Raw genomic sequence first — 17,114 nt, 5'->3', positions numbered from 1 at the left:
ATCTTTGCTTTTGAGAGCATGCATGCTATGCACATCATTAACCTGTTAATTAAATCTATTAAGGGCTGCATTTCTGAGGCCTTGTTAAATGATTAGTTATGTGTAAGAACGTCTGTTTCTAAAAAGTCTTCAGTTGCAAAGTGTGGGCTAGCATTGTGGTGGCAGATGCCTTTGTTTGGATGTGAAATACATGTACAGCATATGTGCATCCATATCTGGTATTCTCCCATGTCACCATTCTTTTATTTCAAAACATCAGGGTGTGAGATCTTTTATGGCAACAGTGAGCAGATTTCCAAGTTCAAGATTGTTCATCTCTGCTCAGCAAACAGAAAACCTGAGTGCTGCCTGCCACGTCTGGTTGTGGCTTTTGAAAGAAATGTGGGGCTGTGCTAGCAAAACCAGCCTCAGGATTAGGTATTATCAGCTGTTTAAACATCTCAGAGGAGCTGGTTTTATCCCTTGTGCTGAAGCTGTGAAAATGTGAGTAAAGGTGTCCATCTGTTAGGATTTCAGTGATAGATGAAGGCTATTCAGAAATGCAAAACCACTATAAATTCAGGATAGTGTGAGTAGAACACCTGCCAAAGAGGTAGTGAAGATCTGCCAGTCTGGTAAGGCTGACCCCTAAGTAACTTCAGGGTGCAGTTTGATGTTTGAACACTTCTATCTTTGACTTACTGGAATTGATGCTCCACTTTCAGCTTTCTTTATTTCAGAAGTGCAGATACTGAAAAAAAGCATCCCAAACTCTGCCCCTTCCCCTAAATGTGCTTTTTCCCAGCTGGGGCTGTGGGCTAGCACCTTGCAGGACTTGCAACTCTTGGGCTCCTGGTAAGGGCCTGACACAATTTATGGCCCAAACTATGGTACTCTCTTCTCTGTTTATCCTTAGAGCCTTACTGGCTTTTGCTCCATGGAATCAATCTCAGCTGGAAGAGGAAAAAACAAAATTAAAATTAAAACTAGTAGAAAATTTCATGGGTTAATACAACCCCTTCATATGATCCCTGGATCTCAGTCTGGCCTGATGTCCAGATCTTAACCTGACCATATTTTGCTCTCACTTACCTGCATGTGCAGTTGTTTGGAATGATGCCTGGCAAAATCTGCCTCCAGATGGGATGGAGATTTTTATTTCTTCACATACTCATCCAGATATGATGTGCTTAGTTATATTTTGTAATTCTTGGCACAAGATTCCCAAGACTTTTCTTATCTTAACACCTGCAAGCCTGAATGAGGTAATGCATGCTCCCTGAGTGCAAACTGAAGTATTTTGGTATTCTGTTCTGCTGTCAAGAAGCAGAATTTATGATGTGATGGGAGTTTATTTTGATTAGGACATTATTGCCTTTGTTTTGGCCTTCCTATTACATTAATTATTTCCTCTTCTCCAAATTGAACTTTTGTGAACTGTTTTTTTTGTTTGTTTGTTTGTTTGGTTTTTTTTTGTAGTTTTTGTTTTTTGGATTTGTTTGTTTTTAGTATGTGCTATATGCCTGTCCTTCTTCCCTGAAGGGAAAACCACTGGCATCTCAAGACCTTTCACCCTGCTATGCACTGGAAACTGCAGCTCTGTGAGAGCTCTTTGAGTTCTTTGCTCAGCCACCCTCCTGTCAGCAGCCAGTACTCCCAGTGTGTGCGGGACAGTGGAATTGATTTTCTGCTGGAGAACACTTATATTCCACATTTTGGCATAGCTTCTCATCTGGTTTATTCCTGCACAGCTAGTTCCACACAACACAGAGAGTTGTGCTTTTCCAAAATGCTTTCCCTTGAGAATATGGAGTGTCTGGAGTAAATGGAAATTTAATTATTAATAACTGAAAGGGGATAACTAAATATGGACTGTAAATAAAGTGAAAATGCCCAGTAAAAGCAGTTTGTAGAGTTCTACAATAACCTCTGTCCAGCTTTTATAGAATTGATAATGCACATGTTTAAAAATAGAACTTTTCATATGAATTAATTATGCTGTTGCCAGGGAATCGTTATTATAGGTGTTCTCCATCTTTGCAGAAATACTAATTAGCAGCAGTTGGGCTCCATGGGGCTCCTGCCCATTGTATAGCTCTTCTATAATGTTTATTAGGAATAATGAGTGGCCCATATGGTTGAGAAGGTATTTCTGTAGCAGTACCTGAGGTCTGTGTTTTACCTTTTCTGTTCCGAGTGCTGTGGGCAGCCCCACCTCTGCTCCAGAGCAAGGGGACAGGGGCTGCTCCACGTGGGGCTCACCAGAGATCCCACCTGGAGAACTTCCCCAGGAGGACACATCTGTAGGTGCATCAGCTCTGCAGGAGGCTGAGGGAGAGGTGAAGCAGCTCCTCTGTTTCACCCCAGCCAGACTCGGTAGCGCCTCCATGTGCATCTCTGGATTTCCATCCCTTTACCATCACATATTGATGGCTGTAGTAGCTGGAAATGTATGTGGTGGGTTATAAAATATGTAAGTTGGAAATAGGATGAAGCTAAGCAGAAAAATTATAGTTCTCCCTTAAAATGATGTCTGGAGGGGGATGCATGTGTTTGTGTGATAATGTGTTTGTGAAGTAAATTTGGATACATCAGAAAGGTTTTGCAGGTGTGCAGATTGCTATATTATTTCACAACTTTTTTCTCTGAAACAATTTTTTAATTTTGCTGTTATTTCAATGAACAAATGTAATTTAAGCTTCATGAAAGAATAAGAAAATTAGAAACTGCAGTTGCCACAGTTTGGAAGAGGGGTTGGGCTCTATCTTTGGTGTTTGCTGGGTAATGAATTCTTACAGAACTAAAATAAGAATCCTCTGTGTGTCTTGAAGCTTGAATAAGCAGATGTTGAACAGCTGCCAGTGCCTCCCCCAGCTGTGCCACCAAGGCCTTGTCTCAGGGCAGTGAACCTTTGGCAGAAAGTTTCTTGCTGTGGTTCCCTCAGGGGTCCATGAGTGCCAATCTTCCCTGTTCATGGGTTCTTCCCTGAGAGGGGGTGAGGCCCTGGCACGGGGTGCCCAGAGAAGCTGTGGCTGCCCCATTCCCCTGCAAATGTTCAAGGCCAGGCTGGACAGGGCTTGGTGTTACCTGGTCCAGTGGAAATGGCAGGAAATTGGAATGAAATTGTGTTTATGGCCCCTTCCAACCCAAAGGGTTGTGGTATGTGTGTTGAGGTTCCTTGTGAAGATGCAGATGAGGTGTTCTCTCCAGAGCTGAGTGCATCCCAGCTGGGCTCTTAGCAGATCATGGACATGGGGTGAAATGCTTCAAGCAGGCTTGAAAAATATCTCAGGGTGACTGCCTCTGTGAAGGGCAGAAAGGGAAAGGCAGTGTGTGGGAAAAGCAGAAAAAACTCTGTGTGAAGCTTGCTGGTGTGAAAGCAGCGGTGTAAGGAGCTGTATCCAACTGGAGAGACTTCTGAATCACCCAGTCCCTGGAGCCAAGTAAGAAATAGCCCCATTCACAAATCTCTCTCTCTTCCTTCTACTTGCCTGCAAATATCAGGGTAGACCTTCTCAACTTCTTGTTTCATTGTGCTTGAAGGGATCTGAAATTTCCTGTGGACTGGAGAAAAAGACTTAAGTGTAACTGGGGGCTCAGAAGAAGGTGCTGCTAGAGGGGTGTCCAGCAATGCCCAGGATTTCCCCACAGCCCCCATGGTAAACTGGTGGTTTGTGTAACCTGTCTTGTGTTGATTCTAGGCTTGTTTTTTTTTTTTTTTCCACTGAGAAATAGCAGTTCTTGTTGGGGATTACAAACCCCAGAGTCAAGCTGGAGTGACTGAAGAAACATTTCTTTTGCTCTTAAGGTTACATTTACAACACCTTACAAAGACTATTATGTTTTAAAAAGAATTGGTTTCCATAGATGTTTGGAATTCCAAAAAGGCCAGAGTTTGATTCTAGCTATTTATAATCCAGCACTGAGGTGGTTTTAATCTCATATGCAGTAAACAATTTAGAGCTGTAATCTGTTGGTAAAATCTATTTATTCTTTTTGTTTTCCAATGCATAAGCTTATATACATTACTTATTACTAGGTCTCATATCCTAATACCCACTGCTGTCAAGGCCAGAAATCTGTTCTCACAGACACTCAAAATGTGTTGGATGAATATGACAGAACTGCTTTGGAATGTGTGGGGGTAATTTTTATTTTTCTGTTTTTAATTGAGAGTTGAAAGGAAAGAATATTTTTCCCTGGGCTGTCTCTGGGGTGTGGGCACATGATTGAGTAGCTCAGCTAATACCGTTTACATTAGTTCTTAATATTGGGAAATCCTGTCTTCCAGTGCCAAGGGGTTAGTAAATCTCTGTATTTTCATAAACAGCACTGTTCATTACATTCTGCTGCAGAATGTCTTTCTTGCTGGAGTGTGTCTAGAGTGTTACAGCATATGGATAATAAGGAAAAAACCTGAAATGTAAAATTGGAACAAACTGCTGCATGGCTGTAAGTCACTAAATTTCACATTTATTCAGATCTGAAATAAGATGAATAACTAAGCTGCTGAATTGCTCATTTGTGTAGGTCATGAAAGTTTAAAAAAGTGCTGCATATATTTAAAATTAATCCCAGGAATCAGAGGAATTTTTTATGCCCTGTATGACACTCAGCAAATAGAACAATAGTCTTTTGTATAGAATCTTTCATTCAGATTATAGTTCAAAGGGATTTTATGAACTGCTGTTAATAATAAATAGGAAAATAATTGAGACAGTTAATAGGCAAGGAAAATAATCTCTGTTTTGGCTGAGATGTGGCAGTAGATGCAGGGCAAGGAGACAGGAGGGCTCTTTTAGAAAGCAAGGGAATGGGCAGTTCAGCCAACTACAGCCATACTAACATTTCTCTGTATTATAAAATACTGAAACATCGCAGATCTGGTGTCCTAGACTCCAAAGATTTTAGCCTGTTTTGTCTGCAAGAAAATATGTGTCTGTAGGATCCTTCTCTAAATCTTTAGAATTCCTTTTTTTGGCATAATGTGCCGAGAACCCCAACGCCTTTGTATTGTGCCAAGAAAAAAAAATATTGGTGAGGAACTATGTTGTAATTTGTATGATCTTCAACAGCTTTGGCATGTGAGAAATAAATATACCTCCAAATCTCATAAAACATGCATAATTCTCATAAAATTACATTAAAATTACATAAATCTCATAAAACCTTCTCATAAAACAACCAGTTATTCTGGTGAAACATATTCAGTGGAATTTATTTTTTCTGTTTTGCTAATAGTGAAGATTAATTAGCTGTAGTGTCATTAGGAGTAAGGCTCATGTGTTCTCTGAGTCAGTTGTTACCTGTTCTCAGAATTCACAGGCTGAGTTGGAGCTTTGCACTTCCAATAACCATGGTCTGGTGGAAGGATGACATTCAGAGGGCTTCTGAGACATTTCAAACAGAAGTATTCAATTAAAGTGGATGCTGCAGGGATTTTGGGGAGTTATGTCCTGTCTGGTGGAGTCACTCCTCAGCAAATGAAGTTGTACATCTTTGTTATGATGGATAAGAATTAGGAGATTCTGTTCAAAAGCAAGTTGTTAAGGTCTTGAAAGATTGCTCCTAAATTTGATACTTAAACTGTAAGAGAGGGTAAAACTGGGTAGAAAATAGACTATTCCAATGGTTGTCCATTAATTTTTTCAATGTTCCTTCAACGGAGCATATCTCTTATCTGATACAAATTACTAACACAATATTCTGTTTTACTGATTGCTCATCTTCTGCTAAGTTTGCACATCAGAGCATAGCAACAGGGACAGAGTAATTGTGGGAGATGCTTATTATTGAATGAATTCTCTGATGGTGAAATGGTTTCAATTAAGCTAAAATGTCACAATAAACAGAGCATAATTATTCTAGCAATTCTTATGAAGCAATAACATACTTACTAAGCAGCTATTACTGGGATTCCTCTTCTAAGTTTGGTGTTCAGTGGTGTTTTATTTTGTCTGTAAAGTGTAATTATTATCTGTATAGCCTGCTTGCCTTCTGTGTGTGTGACCTGTGTGTCAGAGAGCAGATGTCACTGCATCCTTTCAGACACAATTATGGTGCAGTTGTAGGTAGGTCTTGAAGGCAGGAAAAACAAATCAGTGCACAGTGCATCAAATAAACTCCAGTTGCTGTGTTATTGCATGTTTTGAAAGGGGTTAGAGAAGCTGAATGGGGTGATAGTACAGCTCTTTCTGGCTGATCAAAGATGAGAAACAGAACAATGTGTAATTTTGCTTTAACAGATTGTCTTGACTTATTAATCCCTTTCATGTCATTGCTTATAGTGTTACAGATGCTCTGGAAGAAACAGTGGGATGTCTTTGTTCACAGTTGTTCACAAACAAAGACAACCTCATCTGTCTGTTACGATTTTTGTGTAAGCCCAGCAAGTTTTGTTTCACTTCTCATTTTTGGAAAGAGTGATTTGGTTGAATTTCTCTTTGGCTTGGTTGACTAATGGATTTATTCATGCTGCTGGGTGTTTATTGGTACTTTGCAGATCTCAGTGGTGTCTATTAGTGAAACCCTTTTTTTTCTGGCATCCTGCTGGAGAAAGCCTTGCTTTGAGTTAGATGCTCCTAGACAGAGAAACCCAGGTGGCAGAGCAGGTTCAGCATTGAATGCACACCTTGAGGTTTCTAAGGGTTTGTTCAGTCAGAACTCTGAAACCTCCAAGGATGAGGTTCTGTTGTCCTTTGGGGCAGCCTATTCCCAGGGTTATCCTCACAGCAGTGAGGTTTTTCCTTACACCCAGCTTGGAGCTTCTCTGTTTCCATGTACATCCACAGTCTGTGTCCTGCTGTGATGAGATCAAACACCCATCCAGCATCTGATTAGGTTACAATACATAGGAGACAGACTGTCAAGCCTTTGTCTTCATATTTTTGTACTTTCTGTAGACAGATCACTGTGAAATTGATTTCCTCTTATTTAGTCTTCTTTAATTACCAGTGGTCTTCCATTCTAGATGGGGAGTTGTAAAGCATGTTTCTGCAGTTCAGGCTTCTGATGCCTAAATTCCAGTGGGTTTATAACACAGTTAATATTATAATTCACATTGTGCTGAGATGTTTCTTTTAATTGACTCAGATAGATTTTGAGAAAAGTGTAAATTTAATATGAGCTTTCTAAATATAATTAAATTCTAATTACAAAGCAGACTATTGACTAGGAAGTATTTACAGCTTTCTCTTCATTTAAGCTACTGAACAGGATATTTAACCAAGCAGTGAAGCACTGTGGATAAGTTTACTGCCACGTCCTGAGGAGATTGTCAGGAAGTGAAAGAAATCTATAGTAATGGGTTTTGCATCTGATTTTTTTACCTTATTTTTCATGCTTGTTTTTCTGGTATGCCAAGAGCAGGCTCTGTTTTTAGCAGGTTTGCCAGGGAATAATTGCAAATTATAATGTGTCTAACGACAGTGTAATTCCTTACAAGTTCTTGCTTGGTGGTGGTGGTTTTTTTTTTTTTTTTTTGGTAATTTTTCATTCTATATTCACATCTGACTTTAAATAATGGCCAGTTCTTGCTTCTGGATTCAGCTGAGTGTCTCTCTATCCTGTTAATGTTTGAGTGATCATTCTGCTGTTCATGAGTAGAGCAGTTCATGAGCAGCACCCAGGAGAGTTCTGTGCAGTTGGGAAAGAGCAGTGCTGGGTTTGATGAGTGATCTCTGCTAAAACTGCTTGGCATTCCTCCATAGCAGGGAGGGGGTTAATGCTGTGTTTAATGCAATTCACTGTCTTAAGAAATAGTAAATCCTTCATTGGTGTAATGTGTTTCAAGGTTCTATTGATGTGTAAAATTTCATTCTGTTTAATGCTAAAGGGTTTTTTTTTTAAATTTTTGCTTTAAATAAAACTGGTGAAAATGGAACCTCTTCTGTACTGAAACTTCCACATCTCTAAAAACTAAACTGCCCTTGCTGAAGTGCTGCACAGAAATAAATAAGTTCATGATACAAGTATGTTGTGATGCTTAATCATTGTTACTTTTCTCTGTTAATAAAAAGCCACCCAGGATTTGAGGTCTGAATTTTGACCATTATCTTTAGGTGACAGCATTTGCAAAATCTGATGCCTGGTTTCAAATCTTGGTGGCATTAGAAAAGAATATTCTGTTAGATCAAGATGAAGTATCAAGGACAAATGTTTAAGTTGTCAATGGACCTCTTCCCTGTAACTGAACTTCAAAAGCATATTTAAAGATTAATTTTTTAAAATTAGTTTTTAAGCACACTGGATTCTGTTGAAAGCCTGTCATTAGTGTAGGACAGCTTGTAGAGCACACTAGAGTTTGATGCTGCTTTTTCCCATTCAAGGTGCCTGTCATGACTGAGTCCTTACCCTGGGCTGATGTCTTTTGGTGTGAAACAGAGGCATAAAAAGGACAAAGATTTCTGCACATAGCCTGAGGGATTCAGCAAAAGCTGGAGCTGTCTAAACCTCAAGGACTCTGCAATCCCCTCTTGCCCCCGCCTGTCCACCACTGCAAAAGGTGCCTGAGTGAGGGCAGAGCTGCAGCCCTGGCTTGGAAGATGGGGCAGGAGCAACATGGAATCTATTGGAAAAGAAGTTTATTTATATCCAGTTCCTATCTGCTTTCCCTCCTTTCTAAAAATAAAAACATCAGGAGTTTTTATTTATTTATTTTCGTTTTTCATTACACAATGTCAAGCCCCTGTCTCTGGAGGATCAACTCCTCTATTCACAGAGAAAGAATGACGGGATTGCCAACAAAACCACCATTGCCTGAAGAAAATACCTGGGATTATAATAGCAGCTGTTATGGGCCTGGTTTTGGTTTTTGTGTGTGTTTGAACATCTAACTGATTCCGGTAGTTTTAAGATCAATTTAAAAAAAAATTGACTGCAGTAGCATTGCTTAATATAAATCGACTTATTTGTTGCAAGTTCATTTTCTGCCTTGAAAAAATAGAAACGATAGGGCAGTTGCAGTGTATTTTCAGGCAAGAATTACGTATGCAATGTTTGTACTGAACAAAATGGCTCTTTTATGAGGTATTGGAAAGTTTTTAAACTTAGGAACAAGATAACACCCCCTTGAGATGATAATCAAAATCCCTTTAATAGTTAAGATTTGGCCTGAGTGCTTTTCTCTACCTTTGCTCTTCAGTTTGCCAGCAATTTTGTACTTTATAGCCCTCAGTATTCTTTTGATTTGGTGGATTTTTATTGAATAATATTTTCACAGACAAATCGTTCTATTTAGCCGTGTCTGATTGCTTTCACTTGTAAATCCTCAAGTAAGTTTCATACGATTACGTATGTCTGTTCGTGTGCTCCAGAACTGAAAACTACATTGCTGGGTTTTATTTTGGTTTAATTTCTCCTCCTGAATGATGTCTTTGCCACGTCTCATAGTGCCATGTGCTGCGAGTGGAAACCATTTACTCAGTGTACCTTGAGGGTGATTATTTTCATGTATTTATCCTCACTGTTTTATCCCTTTGGATGATGACTCTGCTGCTTCCCAGTGCAGTTTATTCTGTTGACTAATTGCTCTATTAAGACTGTTTTCCTCTTATCTAACTTGACTCTCTTTTCCTATTAGATGATTGTTCTTTTATGATCATTTTTATAATAATTTGTACAAATGAAATTAAATATTCATTTGGGATGAATTTTACTGCTGCAGAAATTAAAGGCTTGCCTTTAATTTGAAGCACTGTGAGGCATTTTTTTTTCCCCCAAATTTCTCCAAGTGACTCAGTGATGTGAGTACTCTGGGAGAAGTGATTCGCAGCCTTTAGGAAGCACTTAACCAATTTGAGGGAGCAGCTGGTAGTTATTTGCTTTTTAATACATGATGGGATATGGCTTATATTTTATATATGATTTATATTTTCTAACATGGGCAGATAGCGATAGGAGAAGGGGGAACGTATTTAAATTAAAAGAGGCAAGATTTTGGTGAGAAGTTACGAAGAAATTCTTTAATCAGAGGAGGGTGGGGAGGCCCTGGCACAGGGTGCTCAGAGAAGCGGTGGATGCTCCATCCCTGGCAGTGTCCAAGGCCCTGGCACAGGGTGCTCAGAGAAGCGGTGGATGCTCCATCCCTGGCAGTATCCAAGGCCTGGCACAGGGTGCCAGAGAAGCTGTGGATGCTTCATCCCTGGCAATGTCCAAGGCTCTGGCACAGGGTGCCCAGAGAAGCTGTGGATGCTTTATCCCTGGAAATGTCCAAGGCCCTGGCACAGGGTGCCCAGAGAAGCTGTGGATGCTCCATCCCTGGCGGTTTCCAAGGCCAGGCTGGACGGGGCTTGGAGCAACCTGGGACAGTGGAAGGTGTCCTTGCCTGTGGCAGGGGGGTGGAATGAGAAGAGTTTTATGCCCGCTTCCAACCCAAACAGTTCTGACGTGGTGGCTTAGTGGTTGTGTGATGTTCTGCCGGTGCCGGAGGATCTGCAGGGCGGCATCGTGTGCTATTTCTCACCGGCCCCTCTCTTGCAGGTCACTGGGGCCGCTGCATCGGGGACTGCGGCTCGGGGGGCGTTCGCAGCCGGGCCGTCTGGTGCACCCACGCCGAGGGCTGGACCACGTTCCACGCCAACTGCGACCAGCAGAACAAACCCGAGAGCCAGCGGAGGTGCTTTAAAGTGTGCGACTGGCACCTGGAGCTGTTCGAGTGGGAGGTTTCGGGATGGGACAGGTGCGGGCTCGTCCCGGCTGCGGGCGCTGAGGCGGGGGCCGAGGTTTGTGTCACCGCTCAGCACGGGCTGCAGCGCCGCAGCGTCCGCTGCCTGCAGAAGCTGAACAGGACCGTGGTGTCCAGCGAGATCTGTGAGTACTTCAGCCCCCAGCCGCCCGCCGAGCAGGCCTGCCTGGTGCCCTGCCCGCGGGACTGCGTCGTGTCCCCGTTCTCGGGCTGGTCCCCGTGCGGCCCGGGCTGCGCCAGGAGCCTGCAGCACCGCACACGGGCCGTCATCGCTCCCCCGCTCTACGGCGGGGCCCCCTGCCCCAACCTGACGGAATCCAGAGCCTGCGGAGCTGCTGCCTGCCCGCTCGGGGAGGAGCAGCACACCTACAGCCTCCGCCTGGGCCCCTGGGGCGAATGCCGGCTGCCCCATCCTAAAGACGCGGAGCTGGCGGGGAGGACTATGCTGGATTTGGGCTCGGACTCTGGAGAGCGAAGCACGTCCGGACTCGGCGGCTCTCATGCCCAGCACGCTGCCGGGGAGGTGGAGATTGGCTTCCAAACCAGGCAGGTGCGCTGTGTGCGGAGCGATGGAAAGCACGCGGCGCTGAGGTAAGGCCGATTCCCGATCCGTGGCATCCCCGCTGGATTTGTGTGATGGAGCGCCGGCTCTGCCTGGCAGCACCACAGTGAAAGAGTCCCGTTCTTGAGTTTTAAATGCAATTTTTAACGTGTTTTCTTTATGAGCATTTTCTTGATTTAATTCCTTTCTAGCATATGTTGAAGATTTTGCATTCTTCTACGATTTGCGACTGTTTAAATTCATTTTACATTTTTTAATAATTCTCTTCTGGGTCTCTTTTTTGTTGTTGTTGTTTTGAGGAAATGGAATTATATATCACTTTGTGCTGTTGCTGGGCCCTGGCTGTGGGAGAGGGAGGATCCATTCTCAGTCATATACTGCATATATTTGGTATAAGAGGCTAAGATTGCATCAGCTTGAACTCCTTCATTCTTATGAATCAATACAGGGTAAAATAAGTCTGAAATATTGTGAATATGCTAGAAGTTATATTTCGGAAAGAAATCTGTGAGTAAACCTGGGATTGTCAACTTTATTGATGAGCCTTCCTGTCTGGGTGTAACTCTTGGGTGCTGGTACAGGATAGGTGACTGGCATGCCCCTCTTTGGTAGAGGTTGTTGGTTTCTGTCCTTATCTGATGTTTTATCTCATGATTTCTCTTTGTCTCTATAGGTTGCTTTGCTGTATTTTGAATGTTAAGGTTACAGTAATGTGCAGCAAATATTGGAAAGATTTATTCTTTCTATTTCTCACATATAAATTTAAGCTGAGCTCTGCTGTTTGACTTCAGGTTGGATTTGGGTAGGTGCCAGTAGCTACAGATGACTGATAAATTGATTGACTTATGAGAAAGTCAGAATTTCTGGAGATCTTACTGTGTTCGTTTTTCAAGGAAATGAGAAGTTCTTGAAAAATCCTTCTCTTGAATTTTGCAGAAATCAATCTGTTTCTCAATAATCCATAGCTCCTAGCACCTGAAGAAACTCAAATGGCGGAGAGAAGGGGTTATTTTACATCCAATTCTCTACCCCTGTTAATTTCTGCAGTGTTTTTTGCACACACACTGAGGTGAAAATATGAATTCTAACCTTTTTTCTTACCCACTCCTATTACACCCATAGCCAAATATGGAGTAGTTTTTTATCTGTTGGAAAAAAGTCAGGCTTTGTGAAATGTTCCAGCACTTTCTAACATCTTGACTTTATTACTTGTCCCTTATTATATGCTGATTCTAAATATACAGATTTTATGCTCATGTAGCTGCTTGACTTTAATGGATTCACTTGTGATTTATTCCACAGTGTGACCAGCAGCAGCTTTATGTCTGTTAACACTTGTTAGCTTTCTCCTGCCTCTTGTATCTCATTTCTTATCAGAGGCTTTGGGAGGACAATCCTGATTTTGTTAAAATTTCACTTGCTCTGCTCTCACACACTCACTGCTATATTTGCTCTAATAATCGAAATGGAAACTTTCTATAAATGTTTTCTGTGTTATACGCTGAATTTCTGGATGATAGTGCAGAGTTTTAGTTTTAGTGACTATCCCTGATCGAGCTGTCTTTTTCCTTGTTCCTTTCTGAGTTTTTTGCTGATCTTGCCCCCTTTTTGGGAGTGTACAGCTCCATTAGCCACCTCCTGGCAGTCTTTTTCTGCTGAGCTTGTGTCTCAGATTTACTGCAGAGCTGGGCCTGACCCATCCTTTACTCTTACTCTAAATGCAAGAGCAAAGCCCATTGATTGAGTAGAGGAGAAAAGGTCATGTCATGTTACAGCATCCAGACACTCACACGCTTTTCCTTTCTCCTTTTGGACCTAAAATACAAAGCTAAAAATCCAGCCCAAAATCCAGTCCGTGTTTAGCTCCAGGGCTGGAGTGTCACAGATATCAAATACTCCTGACAGTGACTCCCTTTAAGCATCCCCTGGTGGTGTCCTCCTCGTTTTGTTGTGCAGCAGATTTGCTGCCATTCTTCTGAAGAGTGGCCCGATCTTACAGATGTTGCTTTCCAGCACCGGTGGTATTTTGGCTACTGATAAAGAGGAGTAAATGCATTTGCATAACCCCATAGTGGGGACTGGCAGGCAGCCAAGTGTCTGCTGCAGACCAGGGAAGAAGTGCCTTATTTGTGCTCCTGCATTTTTCTGGCTGATGTTTCCCATTTTTACTAAAGTTGCTAAGCAAGCACCACTGGAAATTAAACTTCTGGAAAACTGAGGCAAGGGGACAGGAATATCCCAAGGTGTGCTTTAACATGGGCTCTGAGCTGCTGGTCTGCCAGGGCTGTGCCTTCCATCACTGCCCAGTTCTTGCAGGTAACAGGAGTGGTCAGCTAACCACCACCAAGGGCCACAAAGGAGTGGGGCCACGTCCTCATCCTGCCTCCTAATTTATAATGAAATGGCAAAGATGCCCAATTTATTACCAAGGTTGTTTAATTTACTGGTGTCTGATTGCAGGGCTGTAAATGGGAATTACTTGGAGAGGAGCAGAAGCATGTGGAAGGCTGGACATGCCGTGTCAGGGAAACAGAGCTGGGGATGTTTTTTGATTAAATATCTTTTCAGTCTGGAGGTTCTGCATTTCTCAAAAGAAAAGGAGAAGGGACAAAGGAAGAGGAAAGGGAGGGACAGACCTTTTTGAAAACACCTGAAATGACAACAATTGAACAGCCAAACATCAGTAGGCTTCAAGACGGGTCTGCTTTTGCTCAGAAACGATTTTGGTGTAGAAACATGATTTTGATGAAAATAAAAGGAGTAACATCAAAATAGAGTGATGCTGTGGATCTGGTTTGAAGCTTTTAAAGACTTTCTTTATTTAAAAAGTTGGAATTTTTTTCATACTATTCAGATAGAATTCAAGTTTCATTTTAGTTCAGAAAAATGTTATAGTTTTGCCTTAAGTCTTACATCCAATAGCAGATTCAAACACAACCACTTCCATGTGTTAAAAAAAAAAATCTCTGAAAAAGATGCAAGAATGAATGTAAAAAAAATGCTGCTATTTTTTCTTTCCTGTCTTGTCACAGTTGTAAAAATCTGCAGAATAATGAGACAAAGGCACTTGAGTTCCTTCCTTTTTTTTTCTTTAATAAAAGGTTGTTTAGGTTAGATACTAAATTGCAGTTTGGTAAAATAAATGTGCATAGTTAGACATTGAAATTCTAAATAAATTTCACCTGATTTTCTAACCTGATGTGTGTGCTCAACTAAGCATACGGAGAAGTTGAAGTCAGGAGCAAACAGTTACAAAGCGTTTTTTTATTATTATTATTTGGATTAGGGGTCTTTTATGTACATATTTCTTCAACTCTTCATTCTGTGTGTAAGATGACAACAGTGATATAATAGAGTTGGATTTGGGTTTCTGTTTACTTTACTTTGTAAGTGAAAATTCAGGTCAAACTCAGTCAAGGGACAGCCCATCTGTCAAAGCGGAGGTGGAGCAGCATTCAACTCTTTTGTTTGCCTCTGTAATTTAAATTTCCATTATCCATTTCCTGGTGGACTGTGCTTAACCACTTTGCTGTTGTACGTTTTTAGGAAAAAAATATTTGCAGTTTCACTGTTGACATTTTTCTGTTCTCTGGATGAATACAAAATTCTGCAGTCCAGAGGTGAAAATGCTGTGCTGTAAAATGCTATTTGATGGTTGTGGTTCAGACCTGGGAGAGGAATTCTATGTTCACATTCCTCCTGGCAGATGTAGGAATCAAGCCTTGGTGTTCAGACTGGAAAACAAATCCCTGAGCTGTTGGAGAAGAAGAATATTCTTTTCAAAAGTTTTGTCTCTCATTTCTTTTGCTTTTATTTAAAAGCACAAGAAATAAAGGAACAGTGATGGCTTCTTTGATTTCCATGACTAACAATTTAGTGGCCAGGCATTGGAATAGGCTACTCAGGGGATGGTTCAAAAGGTGTGTGGATGTGGCACTTGGGGATATGGTTCAGTGGTGGATCTGGCAGTGCTGGCTTGATAGTTGGACTCAAGGATCTTAGAGATCTGTTCCAGCCCTAATGATTCTGGGGTTCAGTGATTTTAGAAGCGGTGTCCAATAATAACAGTGTTTTTTCTCCTGTTCCCAAACTGTGCTGGGAGGCAACTGCCTCTATAGCCCCAAGATCTCACAGTCTGCCAAGGTAGAGCAAATGGAAGCCAGCATTTATTTTTAATTAAAACAGAGGATCTTCTTGCATTAAGTTCTGGAAACACCAAAACTTTGACATCTTTACTGATGTTTGTTTGGATTATAGGTCTCCCAGTTCCCTTTCCCTTAGGTCATTTTTATGGAAGGCAAATATTTTCCAGCTTCACCAGCTTGGTGCAGAAGAGGCTGATGTTTCTTCTGCCAAAGAAACCTCTGCTGCACAGATTGAATATATGGTGTCCAGAACAGCCCTGGTAGCACTTGAAGACTCTAAAAATACATTAGGAATTCTCAGAAGTGTGCCTGTTAACACTGATTGCCAATTTCTGAGGGAAGTAAGTGTTTTAATGCTGTTAGAAACATGGCAAGATTGTCCATTATGAGATGTTAATGTTATTGACCAAGTGCAAAGAGCAGGTACTGTGAATTCCAGCAGCCTGTAGGGCTGGGTCTTTAATTACAGAGTAGGAGACAATGCTGAAGAAGAGAAAAAATGGAATTGGGTTGTTAACTTAGCTCACTTCAGGTTGTTAATTTAGCTCACTTCTTGCTCTGCAGCATGTGGATTTGAACATGAGTTCCCTGGTCAGGTGTGAGACTTCCCAGGAGCCTTTCTGAGCTGCTGGGGGAGAGCCTGGATGTGGATGTGGTACCCTGTCCTCCTGGTGCTGCCTCTGTGCCAGTAGCATGGCCACAGTGACAGCTTCTTAGTGTGCCCAGTTACTTTGCAGATGATCCTTTCAGTGTGAAAGGTTTAACAATAACTGCCTGTCTCATCCTGTAACGTAAGGAAATGCATTCACCTGTGCTTCTGAATGCCTTGGTACAGCTGGGAAGGGAAGCAGGGGTGACTCCTGTGCTGTGCCCAACCTGATGTAGTGTGCACAGCTCCAGGGTGGTGTTGCTGCTTTTTCCAGCTGATGGATCTGTTCCCACTCATTCCCATGTGGTGGATGTCATGGCTCTGTGACTGCAGGGCATGTAGCACAGGCACTGAGCTGTTGGAAAATGTGCTATTTTTGGTGAGTTGCTTTTTGTCCAGAGCAGGAAGGTGGTGTGGTTCAGCTCAGGACTGCACAGTTCCTGTGTCTCATGGGGGTGTGTGTGGCTGGAGATGAAGGAGATCAGTGGTGCTGCTCTGTGGGCAGCAGCCTGAAATGACAGCCGCGGGGATGTGGAGCTGCACAGTCAGAGTGGTACCCTGGGCTGCTTTCCCTCCTCCTCTGCTGTTCTGCTCCAGGACTCTGGGAGTGTGAAACAGACGTGAGTAGGTTTCCTTCCTAGTGTTTTGTGTTTCTTTAATAAGTGGTTTATTGCCCTTCAGCACACAAGAGGCTCAGAGGGCACTGTGCCACTTGAGCGAGCTGTGCTCTGTGCTGCTGCTGGCTGCTCACTAATGGATCCATCCTACGCCGCAGACACCGCAGCGTGGGCTAGGAAACAATTCCTGGGGTTTTACAGTGTCAATCCAAGCATGGAACACACAAAAAACCATCACTTGTGTAAGTACTCTACTGTATTGCCGTTAACAGATCGACCCCCAAGCAGAAGATCTAACCTGAGACATGAATTTGGCAAAAATCAGTTTAAAACCAGGGCTGATAGAGTACCTCCTGTCCCCAAGACATCGTTCCTGTCCCTGCTGGTTTGGACACAGCCACAGCAGCACAAATCTCTGTCTGGTTTGCAGCCTCAGATCAGTGAGTGTCTCGCAGGTCTGGGCTTTATCTGTATTAGA

The 17,114-nt window shown here is 42.2% G+C and overlaps 1 protein-coding gene across 1 annotated transcript in view; it reads left to right on the top strand.

The window, feature by feature from the left end:
• THSD7B (thrombospondin type 1 domain containing 7B) overlaps positions 1 to 17,114 on the top strand; it is a 297,684-nt gene that overhangs the window by 95,115 nt on the left and 185,455 nt on the right. Inside the window, exon 4 of the mRNA XM_030241847.2 lies at positions 10,459 to 11,254. Within this exon, the coding sequence (XP_030097707.2) occupies positions 10,459 to 11,254 (796 nt within the window). The remainder of the gene's footprint in view (positions 1 to 10,458; positions 11,255 to 17,114) is intronic.

The sequence above is a fragment of the Serinus canaria genome, chromosome 7 (genome assembly GCF_022539315.1).
Source record: "Serinus canaria isolate serCan28SL12 chromosome 7, serCan2020, whole genome shotgun sequence".
Lineage (NCBI taxonomy): Eukaryota > Metazoa > Chordata > Aves > Passeriformes > Fringillidae > Serinus > Serinus canaria.
The sequence above is the reverse complement of the archived record's forward strand: the minus strand, read 5'-3'. Positions and strand labels throughout refer to the sequence as shown.